General features: G+C 37.6%; 1 protein-coding gene across 1 annotated transcript in view; it reads left to right on the top strand.

Moving 5' to 3' along the window:
* Positions 1 to 25226, top strand: part of LRRC1 (leucine rich repeat containing 1) — a 79851-nt gene extending 54625 nt beyond the window's left edge. Inside the window, exons 9-14 of the mRNA XM_063313559.1 lie at positions 4527 to 4645; positions 7155 to 7238; positions 18165 to 18280; positions 20007 to 20179; positions 21096 to 21232; positions 24017 to 25226. Of these exons, the coding sequence (XP_063169629.1) occupies positions 4527 to 4645; positions 7155 to 7238; positions 18165 to 18280; positions 20007 to 20179; positions 21096 to 21232; positions 24017 to 24175 (788 nt within the window). The 3' untranslated portion in view covers positions 24176 to 25226. The remainder of the gene's footprint in view (positions 1 to 4526; positions 4646 to 7154; positions 7239 to 18164; positions 18281 to 20006; positions 20180 to 21095; positions 21233 to 24016) is intronic.
* Positions 25227 to 25499: the final 273 nt, after the last annotated feature.

Here is a 25499-nt window from a genome sequence, read left to right as displayed (position 1 = left end):
AAACATCCTGGTTGTCTGTTTTCCTAATCTTGATCATATGGCTTACAAGCAGCTAGTCAGCAGTTTTACTGTAACTGGCTACATGTTGCAATTACCTGGAATACATTACCTGTTGCTGAGGGGATAACTGGAGATGTATGAATAAGTTGGGTTCTATTAGTTAAGCTCTGTCTGGCTCTCTAACTGACTTAGTCACAGCATTGAAAAAAGTAACTGCCACCTTAATTCTTCCTTCTGAGTGTAGCACCCATGATTCCTGGCTATGTCAGTATGATATATTGATGGATGGCATATTGGACTTAGATCTGATTTTCAAATGTATTATGTATTACTAAGCTAATGGGGACACCAGTATTTTTTATTAGTATACCTCTCATCAATTGGTGGCCATAAAAATCAGATAATTCAGTGAATGCCAGCCTGACAGAAATGTTTGAATACGAATATAATAGATAATCTCCTTCAGTGCAGAAGATCAGTGTTCTACCTGTACTGCAACATGTAGTAAATGTCCTTAGTTCTGTTTGGAAATATTGTTGTGATGAAATCCCAGACTGCAGCATTATACTGAGACTTCCATACACATGGAAATGTATATATTGGAACAGTAACTTCACTGGGCTGTCCACATCCAGGCAAATCTGTCTCCTCTGTAGAAATAATGTCCTTTTGCATATTACATAAAAATTCCCAGGAAGTCTAGGAGTTGCAGTCTCGACATATCTGGGGATCAGGTTGGGAAAGCTGTAATGCATAGCCTTCAGTGAGCTTATATTAATGCATGCCAGCTCAATTGCTGGTTTAATATTTTGCTGGTTGGTTTCTTGCGTTTCCTATATTTCTTTAGAAATCCTGCAAAGAAAGTTTTGATTTTCTTTTTGGGCTTAAATTTGCCATATATGGACCTTTTACTTAATTAAAATGTGTATCATGCTTTTCACTTCTACAGTAGAACTCTCTGTAAGATGTCTTACAGCTAAAAGCAAAAATAAATAAATAATGAACTAATCTACATAAGTATTTTATCCTAGAACCATGCTATTTGACTTTTTCACATTGCACTTCTCAACACATTCTCCTGATGCTATTGCTCCCTCAATAGTTACTTTTCTTCAGACTACTTTTAGCACCCACCCACCCACCATGGACTGCATGTTATACATGTTCCAATCTAATGTCTTTATAACTTTTACCAGTATGAATAAGTTTAAAAGCTTAAAACCAGTTTTTCATGTTTTTCCCAATTTACTCCAGATGGCTTATTGATGTTTGCAGACAGAGAAGTTTTTTTACATTTCATTTTGAGGCTATTTTTTTCAGTGCCACTGTATGCAGCTGAGCAGTTGTGAACCACCAGACTATTTTTATACTATATTCCTGCACAGCTGTGCAGATGTATGTATATTACTGGACTTTAAAGAAAAGAAACAACAAACAATTTGAAATGGCAGTGCAACCTCCCGCCGATCTCCAGATTACAGCACTGTACTATGGCTTGTGACATCCACTTGTGCTATAAATACAGATTATTAAATATACATGGTATTTCAAGCTCTGCCTACTACTATTACACAACTACAACTTACATTAATGTACTGTATATACAATTTAGTTACGTTATACATATTGAAATACTGGATTACATTTGCATTGGAAACAGATCTGACACAGCAATGCATGAGAAATATGAAGTGCTTTCATGCAGATCCTGTGAGGAAGTTCACAAAACAGGACTAAAGAAAATAGCCATTATTTTTGTTTCCACCCAGCTCAGCAAATGGACTTTCTCAGTACTGCTGATGGGCAAACTGAAAAACTTATTCACGTTGTACAAAGTGTGGACTCAGAAAGAGCCCTACTTGACCTCAGGATCTGAAACTGCCACCAGAAATGTTTGGCTTGTGACTCCTCTCTGCCAAATGGGGATGGGGAAAGATGAAGAGCAGTCCCCCTCTGCTGCTGCTAATAGTTAAGTATGGCTATCGCCTACTTGCCCAACGTCCACCCTGGATTCATGGTGGTGTGCCTATGTGCGTGCACTCCTATTTTGCTGAGTGGGGAGGAAGGCCTGGAGGTTAACACTCTGAGGCATCTTCCTGCCCAAGTACAAAGTGCTGTCCCCTGATTTCTGGGCTGCAGGCCCAGCAGGGAGCCTGTTTGATGGAGCAATTGTGGATAACTCAGCCAAGGGCCCAGCCTTGAAGGATGAAGGTCACTTTTCTGAGCTGTGCAGTGTAGCATTTTGTGCACTGCTGTTCCTCGTTCCTGCAGCGGGAAAGCCTGTGCACTGGGGAGCAGTAATGCCAAGCCCAGGATGGTTGTTGCAACAGGTGTGAATCCAGGCAGTGAGGCAGGCTAATCAGGAGGGAAGAGCAGCTGTCCCTTGGCTTTGGGCAGAGTAGCTTTTGCTTGTGGGTACAGGGACAACGTTGAAATGTTAGGGTCACTCACCTTTCTATTCTCCCAAAGAAGAGTGATTCATGGTCATTTATTTCTATGGAGGCTCCTTGCCCTGATTTGTTGGCATCACCCATATCCAGACTTGCCCACAGAATCCAGCAGTGGATTCTAGGGTAGGTGGAGGGTGATAAAAAGAGTTCAGGCTTAGCTAGACTAAGTTCTCACAGGCTCGGGTTTTGTGAGGGCAAGCCCCAAAATATTTCCACCCTCCCCCACTTTGCTCGCAACCCCTTGGGGGGCACTACTCATAGTTTAAGAACTCACATCCTAATCCTTTATGGATTTTGTGTTGTTTTGATCCCACCCTGCCTCTCAAGAAGGTGATGTTGCCCATACAATTATCTATGTTTATACTGTCTTGCAAACCTCGAGAGAGGGAAAGAGGTTTTATTTTGAGTTCTCAACTGATGCTATCACCATTACTCCTGAAAACACATTGTTCTTTAATACATGGATCAGTGATAGGATGTGCAGAAAACAATATTTTGTGAATATTGCTTTTGGCTATCAATTACTATAAAGTTGAGCAACCGTTTGGTAATTATGATAGTTTTTGACATCTTTTGCAGTGTACAGCTAGAAATCTATGCTACTTGCTCAAGGATGTCTTCCTTGCTTTTTTGTCAGACATGTACTTCTGTTGTCTACCTGTTAGAGTGTGGTTTTCTCTTTATGATAGGCAGAGGCAAAATCTGTTCTTCCCAGGTGTTGTTGAATCTAGCCAGCACAGCCAGTGTTGAAAGATGATGGGAATTCCACTCTAACAGCATCTGGATGTGCATGTGTTGCCCACTTCTGCCTTTGAACAACCAGCGGAGAAGGCACATTTCAAGTTTAAAAGTCTGGCTGAACAAACTTATTTTTGACTGGTGTCTAAAAGAACACAAAGGGAACATTAAGTGAGGCTTCTTGAGGAAAGTATTCAGTTATTGTCTGTAGAGGGCAGAGGGAATGGCCTGGAGGGTTAGGAGGAAGAGCTGCTGCCAAGATAATGGTCAGATAAAAGAGGACTGAGTCTGGGGCAGGAATGTAACCTGAGTAAACATCTTTTACTGTATCTCATGAAGATAAAGGGAGGGAAGGAGGAAGGACATTCAGACTTGCAAGATTCTGTTGCTGTAGCTTTACAGTAAAAGTAGTTCCGACCTCTATGGCGATGGTTTCCTAGTCTGATCTGCCTTAAAGGGCTGATACTGTCCTACCACATCTACCCCATAGCTTTATCAGGAGAACTTCACCAAGATGAACAAAGGACGTGGGTATAGTGTCTCACATTATCATTTCTGTCTCTAACCTTTCAGCTAAAATACTAACTGGGCAGGCTGTTCATGAACTTGTGACTTTTGAACATACTGGGTGTCATGAGTAAGGATGGCGAGCAGGGGGCTCCCATCCAGGCTGTAAAGCGCATGCGTAGCACTGAGGAATTGGGCAGCCATTCAGAGAGACACAGATCGGGACCGCCTTAACCTTTGGGGTTTATATGTCTGGGTTTTTCCCACGCTTCTTCAGTTTGTTAGGATTCCTGTTATGTACAAGCAATAAAACATTAGAGACCAGTTCCTTGTCTCAGCGTGTTTCCTGGCTGTTAGGACATCAATCCTAACAAACTGAAGAAGCGTGGGAAAAACCCAGCCATATAAACCCCAAAGGTTAAGGCAGTCCCGATCTGTGTCTCTTTGAATGGCTGCCCAATTCCTCAGTGCTACGCATGCGCTTTACAGCCTGGATGGGAGCCCCCTGCTCGCCATCCTTACTCATGACACTGGGTTACAGTTTCTGCCATCCCAATCAGGATAGCCAATGGCCTAGAAAAGCTTTAAAACCCATAGAAGCTTTGTTGTTTTTTAATTGTAAAAATATCTTTTTGGCATAGTTATCTTTTTGAAAGATAGCCAGCAAAAAGGTTTTTAAAAACTCAGTTTTACAGGGACATCTAGGTATTTTGGAGAATGCATTAGTGAAGATTGTTTCATTTTTAATTATGTAGTTGATAATTGCTGCAATTAAGGTCACCAGCTTTCTTTTGTCTACAGTTTTTTAAAGGCTCATTTTTGTGCATACAGGAAAATTAAAAAGGCTATCCATCTTGAAGGTTGACCAGAACAGGCTTATTCAATTAACAGAAGCAGTAGGAAACTGTGAAAGTCTTACAGAATTAGTTCTTACAGAAAACCAGCTGCTGGTAAGTATGTTTTTAGCTCTTCAAATGATGGCACTAATTAACCCTTTTGCCATGTCCTGACTCATTTTGACTGCAGAATCTTTATTTTACAACCTTATGACAATTACAGTGAAGTACAAAGCAGCTGAATTACCACCCTTCTGGATGCATTTTAAACATAATATTGAATAGCATGAAGTTATAGTCTACAAAAAATGTCAGCTGAACAGTGAATGAAAAAGAGAGAATAGCATGTAATACATTTCAAAGCAAGTTTCCCTTGAATTTGGTTGTAATAACAAATTATCCAGCAAAGATTAGTGATGTAGATAAGAAACTGTATTGATGGAAAAAGCTACCGCTGCTTTAAGACGTAAGTCCTAATGATGGATAGATACATGATCTTGTACAGGATATAGTAGGATGCTGGCATACTAAATTATTTTCTGGTCTTCTCCAACTGCCTCAGACTTACATAGCTTTTCTTAATATGATTTATGAAATAATTTAAATAATAAATATTCAGTAATTAGTATTAATAAAGATTAGCTAATAGCTTTGTAACAGCAATCCCAAGAGGAAATCCTGTTTAGTGGGTGGTAAATGATAAGTGCAGAGAGATAAAACTATCCCAACTGATTTTGGAGGGAGATGAGAAAGACCTTAATTAAAAACCTTCCAAAACTGAGGAAAAAGTTTGATAATGTGTCTTTTAAAAACTGACTGGTTTTAAAAGCATTGGGATTAAAGAAAAAATAATTCAGAATGCAAAAAGCTCACCTGGCACAGGTAATTTGCTGGCTGTGGTCAAAGAGTGTGATCTGGAGGGGGAATCAAGCATTCCATTCTCAGTCAGTGAATTTCATATTCCTGGCTTATAACACGCACTCTGAGAGAATCCTGGACTATAGAAACACATCAGTTCTGATCAAAGTTCACTTTGATGCCAGTTCACTCTGTTATTGGTGTGACTGTATGAATTCTGAACCAAATGAGGCTGACTTGGATCTATTTGGGAGAGAACTGAATTGAAGCAAGATGCCTTAGAACCCTCCAAATGCAAATTTGTGAGATTTCATCAGTGATTCAGAAGTGGAACAAGCTTAGAAATATAAGTAGCATATCTAGAAAAAAATGTAATGTTTCTCCTTAAGTTCTGTGTGAGGAGAATTCCAAGGTGAGAAGTGGGAGAGATAGGCCACTTTGTCTTGCAGCACTGGGGCCTAGTCAAGGTGAATGATTTTACAGGATTCTCCAATCACAGGAGTTTGAGGGACAGGTGTCTGTGTGGGTGTGTATCACAAACTCCCCTGTCTTGTCTGCAATATGGTAAAATTAATCCTTTTCTATATTTTTAAATTATTCCAAAAAGTATAATTCAGCTCTAATAGGAACAATAAAGTTATGAGAGTTGATTTGAAATAATAGTGGGAGACACAGACCTGAGATTCAGATCTGAGCTCTGAACTTGCTTGAATGGCTTTGAATTATTTTATTCATCAGAAGTCTTTTGGTCAATTGCCAAACTGTCATTTGCATCTGTGTATGCTCCCTGATTTTATACTGATAGATATTTCCTAATCATATCAGCAAATTGTATGTAATTGTGCCCTGGTTCATTTGCTGCAGCAGATTTTGCTGGTTCCAGGTCAGTGACAGAGTTAAGTAGTTTTATCATCTTCATAGGATAGAGTTATGGGATAATTTGTCCAGTAAATGGGGAAGAAGGAGGAGTTAAAACTGCAGAGGTGAGGAAAGGGAAGAGTAAGAATGAAACACCAGACTTTTGCTTTATGGTGTGCTAGAGACAGATGTTAATAGTAAAATAAAGGCTGTAATTAGTTTTCTCTGTATTGTATGTTGCACCAGCTTGAGACTCATTACCTAGCCACTGTTCCAGAATAAGGCAAGTACTTTGAGAGAGGGAAAGAACCACAGTAGTAATCCTATATAACTTGCAGTAATGTATTTTTATGAATGGAATAACCATGGATTTTTATTTTTTTATTTTGCTATGTGAAGTGCCTTCATTTTTCTTGTTCTCCTGTGAGTGTGAGAAAAGAAGAGAAAAGGTGCAGGTAGTCTTGACTATTGGTCTCTAAAACCATGAAAATCCTAATTGGAGGATGAGGACCATCACCAAGCAGGATAAGAGGCTTCTGAAAAGAGTGAGAAATTGCCCCAAACTGGGTGTGACACTCTTAAAATAAGTATTTCTTCTCTCAGTTCCCACATTACTCAGGAGGGTTTTGCAATTGTACCAATGATTCTGAGGTGTAGGTTGCTGCAGATGAGAATACTGATCATACTTACTTCTAACTTTTTAAATCTCAGATATCTGAAATTATTCATTGTTACTTCATTAAAACCCCTCTTAGTAAAGTTTTTGGGCATCTTAGAATTCAAGGCTATCAGTCATTCTGTTTATATTTAAAGATGAATTCTTAAAAAGTTGCAGCATCATTTCTTTGCACAGTCAGCTTACTTTGAAATTTCAGTAATATTAATTGCTGACATTGTTTTGTTTCAGACTTTGCCAAAGAGCATTGGAAGACTAAAGAAGCTGAATATATTGAATGCTGACAGAAACAAACTTGTATCTTTACCTAAAGAGGTAATCAGTGTTCATTACTTTATTTATAGTGGGGAAAATGAAATACCTGTTTTTTATTCAGGTAAAATAGAATGGGAGAACTTAAGCTGTAGTGGCTGATAAATCCTTGAATAATTGAAGAATATAGATATAATAAAGTCTGCATGGGGAATTATGACCAAATCGGACTGAAACTGGAGCTTTACATTTACTGGCAAATGTATTGTGACTGATGATTGTCTGGAGATTAACCAAAATAATTAAGACTTTACCTCCTAGCCTTGAGCTTCTCAGATAAAGCAGGAGGACAGCTGTTACTTGTGTCAACATCTTTTCACACTGTAGGTGGAAATCTGAAATATTATCTTAAGTTTTAAGAAGAATTGAAGGCCAGGTCATTTTCCCACAACAATGTTCTGGAACATTAACTGCAGATAAATTCGGGGTGCTCTGTCAAAATACTATTGACTGTCTCCAGCTATTATGAATCACTATGTAGAAGTATATCTCAAGACTGCAGGTTCTTAGATAATTGAAGCAAATCAGTTGAATAATATTACCTCCTGGATGAAAAAAAATGCTGTCTGCAACTGCTTGATTTTTAACCCAGTGAGGATATGAATAGCTGAAAACAAATCATCACAAGTTTTTATATATATACTCTCTGTGTGTGTATACTGTATATATAGTGGAGGTAGGTTCTGTAGTATTGTTTAGCAGAACATGAAGTCCCTACTCATCAAGGTTAATCAGTGCTATGATTAATCAAATGTTACACAGGAACATGTCTGTTAATGGTTTTAATCATTTTGAGTTGTCTACATTTTGCCAGAACACAACCTGATCCAGTTTAAGCATTCCTTATTTTATTAAAATAAATCTTGAAATGTTTTGAGTGTTTTGGCCATAGGAAACAGTGGGATCACTCCCCCAAAAGCTGCTTGCTTCTTTCTTTTCACCCCAGGATCAAAATAATAGATTGCATAGTATCTCGTGCAAAGTACTACTTGCTAGTGGGCCAGCTTGTGAAAAACAGCAGAGGAAAAAAAAAATTTTTTTTTTGAAGATACCCATTATGGAATCATTAGTTTCATTCTCCTCCTGTACTGCCCTTCCTGGATTTAAAATACAAGTGTAGCCTTCTGCTTTGCCCTAGATGTTTGCTAATTGAAAGGAATATGAGGAGAGGTTACTAGTCCGGCTTGAAAGAAAGAAAGGACACAGAGACCTTACTTTCTCACACCTCTCTTTCAAGTCAATTACCTACAGAACAGGATGACATCCTGGCAAAAAATGAATTGGTGTCAGTCTATTCACACAAATGGGGTTTCTTTCAGAAATGTTTTAAAGCAGACCTCTTCTTAATCAAAGAATGTATGCCTCAACCTAATCCTGAGGACAGCTGGGGACATAGATTCTCCTTCTACCCTTGTTTTTACAGGCTCATCTGCAAATTTACCTCTTCTCTCTATCTTTGGCAGCCTTGTTTCTTGAACTCTGTCTCCAAGTCCACTTAAGCAATGGCTGCATCTAGACTACCCAAATCCAGGCAACCACTACATGGCTTTTAGGAGAGACAAACACTCTGCTGCCCTCTACAGGTCATTAGGTTGACAGATCAACAGACTTTGAGGAGAAAAAAATAGAAATAAAAAATGATTGAATGGAACACCTGGACTTAACAACACTACCCTAGCACATATTCTGTATGGCAATTAATGGTGGCTTTTTCCACAGTTGGTGAAGTTCATATTTTTTCCATGAAAAGCTGCTGGTCACTGACCCCACAGGGTTGTGTGGTGGAGCCGTATGGACAGAAGCACAGCATAGCCCTGTTCCAGATGTGTGTTAATTTAATTTATGTTGATATGATTTCCTCCTGGCTCGGAGATGAGAGGAAAATATGGCAAAGCAGCTGTGTGGATAAGCCTAAAATCACACATGGAAGTCCAACTTTCCCATAGGAACAGAGCCTTATCTTCCAGTTAGTCAAACAATGGCATGATGGGTGGGGAAAAAGTCAGATTGAGAAGGGCTCCTTCATTGTATCATGCATTCCTTAAATGCCTTCTGCTTTGCTCCAGAACCTCCCCCTGCCCCTTCCCCAGCCTAAGCCAGTAACAACAAGGACGTGACTTGTTCTCCTTACTATAGTGGTCCAGGGAGAAAAAGTCAAAAAGGAACACTCCAGTTGCAAGAAACAAGAAAGCTTCCAATCATATCACCTAAAACAGCACAGAACATCTGAAACAATTCCACTCCAAGTGTTGTTTCATACTCAGACCAAACCAGCTTAGCTTGTTTCATAATTGAACCAAAACTCACAAAACATGCCCGTTTATTTCGACTATGAATCACTCAAAGCAGCTGTTCAACTTGAAGTGTTTAGTACATCCCTAGAGGAGAGCTGAGGACTTCAGGGGGAAGGAAGAATTTGTAAAAACTACCTCTCAAATGAATCCAGTTTGTTTCCTAAAATAGTTGCTGTTCTTGAATTCTAAAATTCCTAAAATAGTTGCTGTTCTTGAATTCTAAAATTCAAGAATTTCTTCCACATACATTTAGCCTACTTGGTTCTCTCTGTTGCAGCCTCAAGCAACTGAAGAATAAAAAGATTAATAGAAATACTTCTGGTGGTGAATTTTGTTTCCAATGTGGTTGTTTGATTGCTGTCATTTGCTTGAAGCAAAATATGAGCATGTGCTATAAATAAGAAAAGCTACACATGGTGTGAAAGTCAAAACAACCAGAAAAGATTTAATTTATTGCTTTCAGAGAAGAAAGATTCTACAGGGAAAAGAGAAAGAATGGTGAGGAATCAGTGACAGACAGGAATATAAGTTCTGTAGACTAATGGCAACAAGGATGTTAACCTTGGAATCTGATTTGTCCTACTTAAAAGGCTTAACACAGTATACATCATCATCATCAGGATGAATGTGATATTGCTGTAAATATTTCCTAGAAGTCTTTTATACTCTCTGCTTGCCTTTCAAGGTAAAAGGAAACGCTTGGTCAGAAGTAATTCCATCTGAAGGATTCAAAGCTTGAGACACTATTAGATTTGCTATTTATTGCTTGTAGGGTTTGTTTTTGTTTTTGGTATGCCCTTCCATCTCCAAATGTCTTGAGATCTAGCATAGGTATGGAGCAATGAACATCTACTGATCAGGGGAACCTCTGAGTTGGTAAAAATATCAAAACAGTTCTATGTATTAGGGACCCATACTTTTATATTGGCTTTTACAAATATACATTTACTCTATATAGCTTAGTGGATGCATTTCTCCCAGAATTTAGACAGTAATCTATCTTTGATCACCCTGGAGAGTTTATTCTGGTGAGGTGAAGTCTTAATAATGTGGAACAAATCTGATAATCTGACCAGTAGGATGCAATCCTATAAATACATCAGCAATGATTACACAACAAGAGAATAATTACTGAAGGCAAAACAATATTTTCTCTTAATTAGATATAGCAAAACAAATTATCCTCTTAACTGAACACAACTGAAACATGATTATAGAATTCTTCTTCTTTGAGTAGTTTTAGTCTTCTCTCGACACAATGAATGCCTTCAGTTGTTAACTGAGAAACATCTTGGAGGGAAAGGTAGAAAAAGAATAAAACAGTAGTAAGCACTTATATATGTTGAAATGGAAGAAGTTCCACTTATCAATAAGGCATATGGCATGATTTTATGAGATGTTCCTTATTCCACAATATATCATGAGTAAAATATTTTGGGAAGATGGAAGTGATAATTTTTACTATTCTGAGATCAGTAATATTGAAAGTGTTAGAGTAAAACTGAACTAGAGTTGTGAGAATGAATAGACATGATCTTTGACGTAAAAGATGAGCACCACACATATGACCAGGCCAGACTGAATTGATTTTTTTCCCCTTTTCCCTTTCATGTATATTTTATGAGGCCATCAGAAGAATGGGCTGCAGATCCCACCTATACTTTTCCCGAGTAGCCAAAGATAAAACATGCATACTGAACCCTATGGAATAAATAGATACATGAGATTGATTGATGCCTTATAATGCAAAGGTAGTACATGCTGAGTCAGATAATTGTTTTGTTGAAATAGGGCAGGAGAAAATAATGAGTTATGCCAGTATAACCTACATATGCTGTACACAACTTTCATGTGATAATATATAGATTTTATTTATACACACATGCCCAGTAGTTGTTTTTTCACCTAATCTGTTGAGCTCCAGAGCAAGCACCAAGGAAGCATTGCAGCAGCTGGTAATAATATAAGCCTGATTCAATTTCTGAGCCTTTCTGCTTCTGTCATGGAATGTCACAAACAGCTAATCCATGTGCCATTATGCTATAGTTTGGTCACTGCAAATACTTCATTAAATGTGTTAAAAGTCAAATTTTGTTCACTAGCCAGATCCCTTTAGAAAGTGCTATCTGTTCTAAATATAATTTTTATGCCATAACTGTTTGTCTCAGAGCTTGAAATCTCATTTCTATGTCTAGTTTTACATAAACCAGCTATTCAGGCTTCTTTGTTGTTAATCATAGTCATCAGTGCTATTTACAGAAATATGACTCTGTATACTGCTGGGTGTAATTATGAATGTGAACTTTTGCTGTAAAAGTATTGGGGTAGAAACCTGATAAAATTCTGGACCGATGAGATCCAGCTAGTGATACGTTTAGGTTGCTCTAACTGGAAAGGATTCTAGAAGTGATGAGGACTGATTTGGGAATAGAATTCAGCAGGCAGTTACGTTCCATGCAGGCGCATCAGGTTCTTCAGTTCCTGCTTGTTAGAAATTTCAGCAGAAGCGGAGGGCTAGTTCATCCATACCAATGTTCCGCTCCTTATTTCATCACTCTGCTGAGCAATTGATAGAGTGGGAATTGCTTTTCATAAGTCACAGTCAGAAGTGCTGTACAGTGATATAAAAGTCATGATGCCTGATATGTGATTCCTGCTTTATGCCCACCAGGTTTTTTTTTTCCTGTTTCACTTAATGGACTTCCCTGTCTATTAATGTATTCTTGTTCCCTTTCCTGGATTAGATACTTTTATAAAGGGTATAACTCTGGCAATAAACCTGTATTCTTGTATGACATAATTAAATTCTCCTAGTTTGTCTGGCCACTATATGCTCAGTTCTGAACTCTAGTAACTTATCTCATTCTTGAAAAGGGAAACGATACAGAATCCTTGTTTTCTGGGCTACTGGGGGTAGACATTCTAAATTTCTCAATTACTAAAAAGACAGGTGTTTGTATGGTGGCAGCTACACAAGTTATACTTCAAACTGATGAACTTTGCCAAGTACAGTGCAGACTGAATTTCTGGTGAATCATCATCTAATACAGAGTGAAGTTAAAACAAGTATTTGGTATTATACATAGATGTTTCTCGTGTTTTTAAACATGCAAGCAATTTAGTGGTGGGAGGTTTCTCCTTTGCCATATCACTGAAGTCCTTTGAAGTTTATTATTCAGGATTTCTGCAAGCCTGGAGCAGTTCTTCTCCCATCTGGAATTAAAATAATTTCTCTAATTATATTTGTCTCTGTTAGGTTCCCCCAAAATTCATTCACATTAAACAGTTAACTTTACCCTATTTGTGATTGTCACAGAGCTCAAAATATTCTTGCAATGAGATGAATTATTTTCAGAACCATTTTGAATTCAAAGATACAAAATGAGTTTAAAAGAAGCTCAGATTTGTTTTGCCCACCCTTCAAAATGCTAAGTGTTCACCTAATAGAGCCAGGCAAGTTTCTTGCATATCAGGGTCAAAATTTTGTGGCATTTGGGATTTGTTTGTCCCCAAAGAGTTCTGTAAATATATTTAAAATACAGATTTGTTTTTAAAAAGAGAGAAAAATATGTTACAACAAAGGCTTCCAGTTCACAATTGACGCTTTGTGTCTTCAAAAATAACTAGGCAGAACTGCATTGTAGTGTATCCTTTAGTTTGAGCCCATACTTAACTGCCTCCTGTTAGGGTTTGAGTACCTACATTTGCTGATATTTAAAGTGCACCATGTGTATCCAGATACAAAGTATTTGCCGGTTGTTCTGCCTTACTTAGCTAAATTTCATATAAAAAGCACAGAGAATCCTTAAGGCATTCCTGTATGTCAGTTTATTATATCCATTTGTAAAGAATGGGTGGCAAACAGCTACTTACCATAAGCAAATGGTAAGTACTTATGAACTCCATAGAATTCATGCAGAAATAATTTGGGGAACTGGTCATATCTGACCCAAAGTTAGGAAACACTAACATTTTGGATTGGTTATATGATTGCAGCAAGTCTTTTAATATATTGAGAGTTACTGTATTGTACGTGGCTGGCATGCTTACAGTATTAGGTGAGCTACAGCCACCCTTCATTTTGTAAAAATTAAATTAATGCAAATGCTGAGCTCTCTTGTCATTGTGTGTGTGTGAGCATGTGTGTGTGTGTGAATGGCATTGTCCAGTCTGTGCATACAGTACAGTAGTCTGTGTTAAATGAAACAGTTGTATCTTGTGTTTTTCTTAATTGTTAGCTGCTTGGAAATTTGAGTCAGGTAACTCTTGCCACTGTAAGTATTGTTCAGCCCGCAGTTTCACCAGTTCCCTTCATCTGACTGCTTTCAATGCATGATGATTCAAACTGGCTGGCTCCACCTCCGCACTTTCATTGCCCTGAAATCTTGGATTTTCCATCTTAAGAGTCAGGATGCTTTCAAGAAGGCTGCATGGCCAATCCCATTCTGCTTATGTTCCTGAGGCACAGTTGTTTAAAGCAAAACACTCCTTGTGCACAACCAGGCATCATCTAACATTCACTAACCAGGATAATTGTGTGCAGGCTTTAGAGATACAGTATTTCAGTTAGACAATTATAATACTTCTGTTACAGCACTTCACCTCTTGCAAACTGACAGAGCACCTTCAGCAGTTTAGTGCATGGTTTCTCACTTTTAATATAATATAACACTATGCATCTTGCTTTTGCTTCCACTCTTGATTCCTTGCATGAAAATAGGAAAGTGTACATGTTCGTAATGGAAGGAAATATGAAAATATTTGTTGGTAACATTTTAGTGGTTATTGAAAAGAACTTCATTTATAAAGGTAAAAGATGAAAGTTAGTTTAGACCACAATGGAATTGGCTTCAATAGCTAGGTATCATTTATTCATCGATATAAAATTGTATTTCATTGGATTTAAATATAGCAATGTATTTTTAGGTTTATAATTAAGACTTAGAGGTGTCTTTAAAGTGGTTTGCTGATAACAGGATTGTACCTTGTTTCAAGGAGTTCAGTTCCTTTTTAAACTGATGGTTAGCATTTGTGGTAAATACAATAGAACTTCTTTATTCACTAAAATGGACATTTGATGGAAATGCCATCCATATTGTACATCTGATAAAGGAAAATATGATTGCATTTGTCACAGAATGCTAGCCATCTTAAAATTAGGTTTTCAGCTGTGGAATTAAGTTATGTGGTTGTGAATTCAAGATGCATAGTGTTAGCTACATTAAATTTCAAGCAGAAGATATAGATTCGTCACAGTAAATTAAAAATATTCTTCAACCTATACATAGTAACACAGAAGAACACTTCCTTATTTTGGTAGAGATTCTGTAGAGTAATTACTTGCTAAAACAAAACTTTTTAGAACTGCTAACTTACTAATAGAGCAACCTGATTTGGTACAATTTAGACTGCACCTAGTAAGCAAGGTGGTGGTGGTTTTTCCTCTTCCTCTTCCTTCCTTTAAAAAGAAAGATCTGTTGTTTGCAATTGTGCTGTAGATTTGGGGTATTATATACTCAAAGTCTAAGAACTCAGTTTGTCTTAATCCATTAACTGAAGTGTCTTTAAGCGGTATATGGCAAACATGCAGGAAATATATGTCTCTGTATTTTAATACTTAAACTGAGTTGAGTGAACCGAAGAGGCAAATGCTTTGCCTTGGGTGAATAGGCTTGCCTATTGTATTTCCATACTGAAACTGCACCACTCTCAAGGCATTCCTTAGCATCTGTGTTCACATATGGGAAGAAAAAATGATATTTGGAAGCTGAATATGAAGCAGTGACAGAATATTATTAGATCTACAATTATTAGAGCAGTGCAGTGATCTGAACTGAAAGGGGAAAAGGTGATATGGAGTGTGCAGGCTCCTTACACTGCACCTGTTGGTAACTCCTTAAAGAAGCAGTATCTTTTTCTGGACTTACACATGAAAAGACACAGGTAGTCCTCGCTTAACAACCATAATTGAGCCTGGACTTTTGGTTGCTAAGCAAAGCAGTCATTAAGTGAATACAACCCAATTTTATGAGCTTTTTATGGCAGTTGTTAAGTGAATCACCATGGGTGTTAAGTGCAAATCACGCAGTTCCCCATTGGTTTTGCCGGGAAGGTAAAAAATGGCAATCACATGACCACGGCTCGCTGTGACGGTCATAAATGTGAACTGGTTGCCAAGTGCCCAAATCGTGATCACATGGCCACAGGATGCTGCAACAGTCGTAAGTGTGAGAACCGGTTGTAAGTCAGTGTTTTCAGCATGTTCGTAAGTCTGAACCATCACTAAATGAATGGTTGTTAAGTGAGGACTACCTGTATTACAGTGACCTCTACATCACTTTAGTCTAACTGGCTCTAATCCACTGTAAATGAAACAAACAAAACAAAAATAAATCCACTTGCGTCACTATTTACAATATATACCCATGGCACCCTCTTGTTCTCCTGAGACAAGCTTCATTTCTTCTGTTCTGAAAACCTCTTTTAAAAAGCTGAATCCTAATAAGCTTCTAAAAAAACACCAGGAAAAGATGCAATCTCACCTCTAGGGACAAGCTGTTTCGCAGGGGGCTTGCTTCCAAGCCATCTCTTCTCAAATTTCCAGGTAGGCAGAGACTTCCAGCATTCATACTCTGCTTACTCTTACGGGGTGGGCAGAGTTTACCCATAGTAAGTGGTCTTAAAGATAACTAGGTCTAAAGCCATATAAGTGGCTATAATGATAATCAGCCACTTACATGGCTTTAGACCTAGTGATAATCAGCACCTTGAATTGCATATGGAAACACCAGTAGCTGGTGCATTTCCCACAACAAAGGTGTACTATGAGAGTCATGGGTCTGACCTGTTATCAAAAGGGCAGATTCACCTGTTGTGAATTATACTAGTCTAGCTAAGAGAAAACAGGGACAGGAGTAACAGCACCTCCCATTCCAGGAAAGATCACACCTGGTGCGCCAACCATAACTAGATGAAAGCCTATCCGGCCACAGCTCCCACCTGGTCTAAGGATATGACCAGATTGTAGAGCTGCTCTTTCAGGGGAAGCATATCACCATCAAGATGCAAAGTTGATATCATCCTGGAATCAGCTTGCTTCTGAATTAACAGACAGTCCATCTTGTTTGCATTCAATCTGAGCCTGTTTTTCTCCACCTGAACTTTAACAGCCTCCAAGCACCCGGTCAAGCCTGCTACTGCATCTCTAGTTTAGCTTTAGGTGGAAATATACAACTAGGTATTACTTTCACATTGATGATACTTCACATCATGTTGGTAGATGATCTCTTCTAGTGGCTTCATGTAGATGCTAAACTGAATAGGGGAGAACACTGAACTCTGGAGCACCTCCTTGTAGCCTAGGCTATAAACAATCCGAGGAACACAAATCTAAGAACTCATATGAATAATATTGTTGGAAGGAAAGTTAAGGTTCCTGAACAAGAATTCTCATGAGCACTCCCTTTTAAAATGAAAACCCTATATATAGGCAATTTAGGGCTGTAAAATTATTGTCTGTTTCCTCAAGCTTTTTGAGTACGGGTGGGTAGAAGATTCCTTTGTTAAAATGGGACGGTTTGCATCTTTGCCCTATTTTAATAACTTTCAGCCCTTTTGTCAGCTTGAGAAGCAAAACTCCCCTCCCCCATTATAAGTGATTGAACTGCCCATTTAGGAAGTAGTGGAATCATCACAACATGGTCTTCCCTATTCTCAGCCTGCACAGGCAACCCAGAAAGTGTAATAATGGCACTGAAGACCTCTGAAAGGGCTCACCCATCCAAGTCCCATTATAGGTCTTCCACAAGAATAACCAGTGCTTTTATTTGAGTTCCCAACAGGTATATGGCCCTGTGCCTCCTGAGTCATCTTTTCCCATTTAAGTCCAGATTGCTGCATAGCCCTAATAAATATTATATTTAGAGTACAACCTTATGTATGTTAAAAGTAAGTTATTTAAGTTCAGTAGCTTATTCCTGGATAAGTGTGTAGGATTGCAGTCTCATTGTAATTCTCTGAATTCATATCAGACCAAACTTATAACTGCAGTAGTTGAAACATCCTCTTGAATGTTCAAGGGCTAAATTACACATTAATGTTAATACATAGCATTTTTTCTTACTCAAATGTAAACAGCGAAACCATAATATGTATTTACTTATTTGCTGGATTTAAGCTCAGATCAGTGTACAAAAGGATCTCCATTTTATCCTTTTAACACCAACATCTCTTTAATAAGCTTGGCTGAGAGAGGATGATTGGCCCATGTTCACCCTTCCGTTACCATGGCTTAAGAATATGGGCCTCTCCATTCCTAGTGTACCACCTTTAACTGCTATACCATACTACCTATGGCACAATACGTGTTTTTTAAATCCTTTTGTTACTTATTGTAATCTAACATGTGGCCATCCTTTTCCATATCTGCAGTTTGATCTTATAAGACATTAAAACAAGAATCCCAAGATTGCTGTCTAAGTGAAATGTTGCATGAACATAAGACATGATTATCCTAGTTACCTAGTATCTCCTTCATTTTTAGTAATTTACTACAATTTGTACTCATTTTACATGATTTACCTACATACTTCACTCTGCAGCAGTAATACAGTCTTCTCTTCTTTCTATAAAACAGATCGGTGGGTGTTGCAGCCTAAATGTATTTTCAGTACGGGACAATCGATTATCTAGGATTCCACCAGAGATATCTCATGCCACAGAACTTCATGTTCTTGATGTAGCTGGAAACAGGCAAGTGTTCATATGTGCTCTAAACCTAAATTAATTTTGTAATGGATTTGAATTGGCAGCTTTCTTAACATTCCTACTGAGGGAATGGTGGGCTGGGGGTGGGAATAATCCTCTGCAATCTGGTGTTAAAGGTGGTCCCGTTAAGTCAAAGCAATGTTGACTGATGAATCAAATTAACTGGATTATTTATAGCCACATAGAATGGTAATGAAAATTGTATTTTCAAAACCACAAAGACATTATGTTCTTGTCCTTGGGAGATGTTTCAGGCCAGTGGGATGTAGTGGATCTTTCTCTCACTCACTGCCAATGGAAAGGAAGTTATACAAACAGAGAAGGTAGTCCTCAGCTGCTCAGTCTATCACCTTTCCTGTTCAGCTAGATGTACCCTGAGGCTCCCTTGTTTAGCTTCTGAGGATTCTGTTTTGACTATATTTTTAAAAGTAGATGCCCATTTTCCTGTGAAGAAGAAAAATAAGTATTCCAAGTTTAACGATCCCTTACCATAACTATTTCAGTAATATCGGTAAGCTTATGGTAACAGAACATGTTCATGTCATCTAGATTTTTTTAAAAAAAAATTCTAGGTCTAGCCTATAGCTCTAGCATTTTGTGGTAGACTCCCCTCCAAGTATTAACCAGTTTAACTTTTTGACATCAACTAAGAGGTGCTAGGTGTTGCCACAGCAGATAGTTGGAAGTCTGCACATTCAAATAACTAAAATATAGCAGCATCCAGATGATCTTGACTGAGTTTGGAAAAGCCTAAGAATGGTTGAACTTGCTTAGTACTTTGAGAGGCAATTCCCACAAATGCCAGGCCATAGATGAGACTTGGAAGTTTGGGGCAGGAGAGGAACATCCCAGAAGAAGACAATGGCAACCTCTTCTATACTGTTGCCAAGAGGACTTCACTCACATGTCCATGTAGTTGCCAGGAGTTGAACTCGACCCAAGGGAGTCTTTACCTTTTTACTCTGATAGGTTATGGGATTTTCCACTGTTTGTAGGAATAGGATAAGCATTAGTCACTTGGCTTGAAGCAGTTCAGTTCTTTGTACTTGCATTGTTTGGGTCTAATGTAGCAGCACAAGATACAGAATTTACTTCTTTCTATCCTCCACTAATTCCAGTTCTCAGAATAACAATATACAAAATGCGTGAAGTATGAAGTGGGGCTAATTAAGGGTAGAAAAATAATCCTGCCCCAAAGAAATATAATGTTTGGTGCTAAACAATGTGATGTGTAAATCCCATCAGGTGCTGACACCCAAGTTCTTTCCAGGGCACAGCGTTCCTTCCTTCCTTCCTTCCTTCCTTCCTTCCTTCCTTCCTTCCTTCCTTCCTTCCTTCCTTCCTTCCTTCCTTCCTTCCTTCCGTCTCCTCCCATTGGGGGACTCTGTCTCCACATCATAAATAAACAATGTAGTAAATCTGTGCTTAACTTGGAACACCTGATAACTTACAGACTTTAGCATAACTACATAAGAAATCCTAAACTTCTATGGCACTGCAAGGGAATATTTGCTAGGGGACTCTGTTGTATATAACATGGAAAAAAAGTTTTGTTTTGTTTTTTACTTGAAATATGTTCTTTTTTCCTTCCAAATAGTGGGGATAGTCTTTATAGCACAAGCAACAAATACGCTGCAGAATGCTTTGTTTTGCTTTATTCTGCGTAGTTGGATAAGAACTCTTAGAACTGACTCCTTCTTTTCTCTGTTAGGTTGATTCATCTTCCCATGTCACTGACTAGCCTGAAACTGAAAGCTTTGTGGTTGTCTGATAACCAGTCTCAGCCTTTGCTTACGTTCCAGACAGATACAGACCCTGAAATGGGAGAAAAAATTTTAACATGTGTTTTACTTCCTCAAATGCCTTCTGAGCCTAGTTGCCAAGGTAAATATTTTTGGAGATCATCTTCATGTGAAGCAAAGATGGCTTTAGTCTAGACAACGAGAAAAACAAATAATCCCTCTTTGCCTTTGTAACAGCGTGGACATATATAACATATTTTAAATGTGCAAATTATGAAAGATGCTAGCGTTGTGGAAAATATTCTGTCAGCTAATAATGAAGACACTAACAAGCAAAGAGAAGGTTCTTTTATTAACAGGACAAGGGCCATTAGATCTCTCCCACTTCCTTTAAGCAAGAGTAGGAATGTATTTTCTACACTTATATTCTTTGTTCCTAGTTTGTTACATCAAGCTGGGCAAATCACTTGTTTCTGAAGAAATGAAATGTATGGCAATGGAATGCCCTTAAGCCCCTTTCCATTGGCATACGTCCCATATACAGGTGCCATTTTAATAATAATAATTTATTAAATGTACTGTATATGCCACCCAGCTTCCAGCAACTCTGGATGGTTAACCAATTTTAACTATTTCCTAAGCTGAAAATATGCATAATTTGAACAAAAGAAAATGGAGGTTATTCATGTGCAAATGTATTCTTTTTATTTCATTACAGTAAGTTTCAAGAAATGAAAAGTTATTAAACAGCATAATATTTACCAGATCATTAAATAGTTTACCAATGGAAAATAGTCTAAGAGTGAGGACTCTTCAGCTGAGGGCATCATCCAGTGATATGACCAAATAAGAAACTGCATTATGAGGCTAGTTGCCAATATGATGTGAATACTTAATTTAACAAGATCTTTGCGGTTGACCTCTCAAGTGAATGTTGAATGTTATTTTCAAATAGTTTCCTATCAAGAAAAACCTCGGCATTTAAACTGTTGAATACGCAGTGACATTAACCTCTGACATACAAATTTGCTGTCTCTACTTGTCTGCTGTCATATCAGATAACCTTCCCCGGTGTGGTGCATTGGAGAACTTGGTAAATGAAATGTCAGATGAGACATGGAATGAACGGGCAGTAAACAGAGTCAGTGCAATCCGCTTTTTAGAAGATGAAAAAGATGAAGAAGACAATGAAATGGTGAGTTTTCTCAGGAAGCGACATGCAAAATTAGGGGTGCTATCTGGGATATTAGACTACTAATAATCTTAGAATAATGCCCACAGTAGCAGTAAACTGTATTACATATGGTTTGTGATCCGAATGCTTTTTTAAAAAGTTTTTTTGTTTTAAAGACATGAATGTATGCTAGTTTTCTTTTCTTTTTACTTCTTTGGTGAGGAGGAGGATTTGGTTTTCCCCAAAGCCAAAATAGAGGTAAGAACTCTTATGAAACATGCAGAGTTTTGTTTTTGTAGGCAATGGCCTCTGGGAGATTTCCACTGGTCTGTCTGTTACCACCACCCCCATTTCATTCACTTGCCTGATGTCACTTCCATTGTCCCTCCTTCATTTCATAACCATTTGCACTGATACCTGAATACAGTACCTTTGAGATACCAGGAAAAGTTTGGTATCCTGCTCAAATGAAGGAAGGTCTGGTGGGAGCATCTGTCACTGTACTTATGAGACCTCTATTGAAATACATATATGCTCACATCCAAAGTTGTTCTGAAGGAAGCTCAGATGTCAAGCAGCAACCAATCATGCTTCCAAATTGTAACTGTTTGATAGTTGTGTTTGTGTGGCATTCAGACATAAGATGTCCTTATGTCTACAGGAAACTCAAGTCAAAACTCTGGCTTAGCTTGTAGTGTGAACCCAGGCTTTAATGTTTATATGAACCCAACCAATTGTTAAGAAAACCATAGTTAAAAAAACAATTTAGTGCAATGTATAAACCAAGTCAGCATCTGAAACAATGTGTGGCATGAGCAAAAATAAATGTAAATATATATATATATATAGTAAGGGAATATTTTTGCTTTGAAAATTCACCATGACATTTTTAGTTATAGAAATATGATTTTTTCATATAATTAGATAATTGATTAAAGAAGACAAAAATGATTCTACACTTTCCTACCCTAATTAACTAGTGATATATGTGAAAAAGTAATTGTTTAACAACAATTTCTGCCTACTCCAGTCTTCACCCTCCCCTAGTCAGTAAGGCTGATAAAACCTTGCACCCTTTATATAGAAACTATATAGTTAGGATTGCTATAGTTCATTTAACTTCACCAAAACTTGTCAAAATATTAAGCACCATGTAGCTCACAGACGCAGTGTTATTACCACTAAGCTGTTTAGACCTCATATATAGAGTAAAAGACTGTTTTAAGTTGTCTTTGCTCTATTTGTCTTTGCTATGTAGTTGATTATACAATTAACTTTGTTGATTGTATAATCATACCAATTATTCAGTGGTTGTTGAAATTACATAATTATATCAGGGAAATTTTAACTGGCATGTAACAAGACAACTACTGATGGTAGAGTAGTGTTTCCACAATGGACGACTTCCTTTTAAACATTGGTAAAAATGCAACGTTGGTACCATGTAATGTTGTCGGGCACTGAACATTATTTTGCACTACGGTAGTCTCAGAGACATTAGAGTAATGTCATGTTGTGTTCTTATCTTTTGATTACATAATTATCGTGGCTTATGAGACAATATTACAGTATAACTCTGATATGCTTGTAGGTCTGGCTATTTACATATGAGAACTTGCCACTATGGCTTCTGACATGTCTGGTTTATTTCCCATGCCATAAAGTTCTGAAGAGCAGATGCATCTTGAAATATTGAATATAGCATCTTAAGCACATATCCACAAGATTTATATGCATATCTCTTCTTCAGATATAAATATTATTGGCATAATTGGCAGATAAAGCATGAATAGAACTGAATAATCATCTATAATTTCTGGAGATAAATCAGACCCAGAACCCAAGTATTCTTAAAAGTCCATGAGTAAGATAATCAGTGTATTGAATTGTGTTACCTTTCCATGACCAGTTATACTTCACCATGGAACAACATGCTGTTGGGCAATGTTATTTAAGAACCACAGACAGTTTTCTTCTTCCCTTCATACACTTTCCTGGAGCATCAGATTCCCATAAATGGCATAAATCTCTTTTTGAAACTTCTGTGTTTCAAATCAGTTTGCTATATATCTTTGTGGCAGAATCTGTTGTTCAAGAAAAGACATTTTCTATTTTTTTCCTGGTGAGATAGGGATTTTATCTAGAGTAGATAACTATATGAAATCCACATGTAGCCTGCTAGAAAAAAGTGCTGTAGTAGAACTATCATTTTTATAAATACTTAAACTGGGAATGGTTAACTCAGTGGTAAAAGCTAGTCAAGACATTTAATCTAAAAACAATTAAGTTAATATTAATCCTATCCAGTACTGATATCAGTACTGGATAGGATATCAGTAATCACGTTAGTTATGTGCATTTGTATGGCAGGAAGATCATGAACTTTGTAGTTGAGAAAGCAACATTTCAGCTTCTTGAATACTAGGTTTGTGCAGCCCATCAGCTTTGAAAGGGAAAACCTCTTCTGAGCTCACCTTGATATTCATGTAGAATCTGTTGGCAATTCCTTAAACACCTGTCTTTTCCAGCTGCTTGAAGGAATTGCAGACAGGTGCTTCACGAATACCTGTGCATGCTCCAAAGCACCTTTTGTAGATTGTTTCTTTGTAACACATCTACAGCTGTTGGATTTATTTCTTGCCCCAGCTATTAGAGTCAATAGCATGAAAATGATGACTGCCTATGTTTCTACACCTACTAATAAATCTTTTAGTTGTTAAAACTGAAAAGCCATTTAATTAATAGAGAAATACAATTTTAAGAAGACAGACACAAGAAATCATTTACTCCACTGTTTGTTTTTAGAGGACACTTCTAAGGCGAGCCACTCCACACCCTGGGGAATTAAAGAACATGAAAAAGACAGTGGAGAATTTACGGAATGATCTGAATGCTGCTAAAGGACTGGATACAAACAAAAATGAGGTCAATAATGCCAATGACAGAGTGACCACTTCTGTGTAGAGCCTCACATCCTCCAGGTTGTTGCTCCTGTGTCTTCCCTCTGCTGTCGAAACATTACTGTTGCATCCCGGAAATGCCATCCATTCAATTCTCATGTGTTTTTGACCAGAAATCCAACTCACCTTGTCCTTGTGTCATTTCTTGGGAAGGTGCTTCTCACCGGAAGGAAAGTGCCTTACTTCATTCCAGGCATTTGAACACAGAGGGCACAAGTGCACTGAGCAATGCTTCCTACACTCTTGTTCTTTGCTTGCATATCTCCTGTTTGTCTGCCAGTGGATTTCCAGTGCTGCCATTTTCATAGATTTTAAGTGGTTTTCTGTTTTTGGGATAAGGGGAATACACTATTATAGAACCTTGGTTGGTTTTCTACTAAGACATTCTCCTTAAATCCCTCTGTGGCTGAAGTATTTATATGGCTGTTTGACTTACCATGAAAAGAAATAGTTATGTGGAGAATTTATACTTTTTACCTCCTTGGCAGCTCAGATGGTGTAAATTTTATAATTTTGTATAGGAGTTTCATAACAAAACCAAATGTTTTTAAAAGAAAATTTAAAAAGTAGATTTTGCTATTTCTATTGGATTAATTCCAAAGACGTTCATGTTTGTCCTATTGCATGTGCCTTAATACAGCCTAAATCAAGCTAAACAAAAAAGTAGTGAGATTAGTTAAAAGCAGGGTGCCTCTTTCAGTGTGTTTTCTTGCAAATAATTAACTTTTACTCTCCTTTGCAAAAGTTGTTAAAGGCATCTCTTTTCTACTATTATGATGATGCTAGATCTTCAAACTCTGCCTGCCTTAAGATATGATTCATTCACAATTATGAAAAATAAGTTTGGCTGCCAAAGCATTGCAGTCACTAGAATTTCAGTGCCCATCTTTAACTATACCATCTGTAAACAAGTTTTAAAAAACTGAACAAAATTCACAGCAGCAAGTGCATATGTTGTGGAAGCAAATGTTACATGCTAAACAGACAAGATATTCTCATATGTTTAAAAGGTTTTATAGATATATAAAACCTAATAAATACTTTAAGAAACATAATGACTCAATAACTTTCATTTTAGTAGAAAAAAATTCAACTGTGTTGGATGTTAATTCATTTGAGTTTTACTGCATAGAAATCAAAGCTCTTGGCTAACTCCTATATTATAAAGTTTTTAAGCATGGCTCAGATTTGTTTTGAAATGTGAGCAACACATTCCTGAGGAAGCTACCAACTATTAATTTGCTGGATTCTGACATTTTCAGACTTAGATACAATAAAAGTTCCTCTATAAAGTAGTTTTGCATTTTCTAACGGCCTGGAAAAAGAAT

This window comes from Candoia aspera, chromosome 1, assembly GCF_035149785.1.
Source record: "Candoia aspera isolate rCanAsp1 chromosome 1, rCanAsp1.hap2, whole genome shotgun sequence".
NCBI classification, from domain to species: Eukaryota; Metazoa; Chordata; class Lepidosauria; order Squamata; family Boidae; genus Candoia; species Candoia aspera.
Note: the sequence above shows the minus strand (reverse complement) of the source record. Positions and strands in the feature narration are given on the sequence as shown.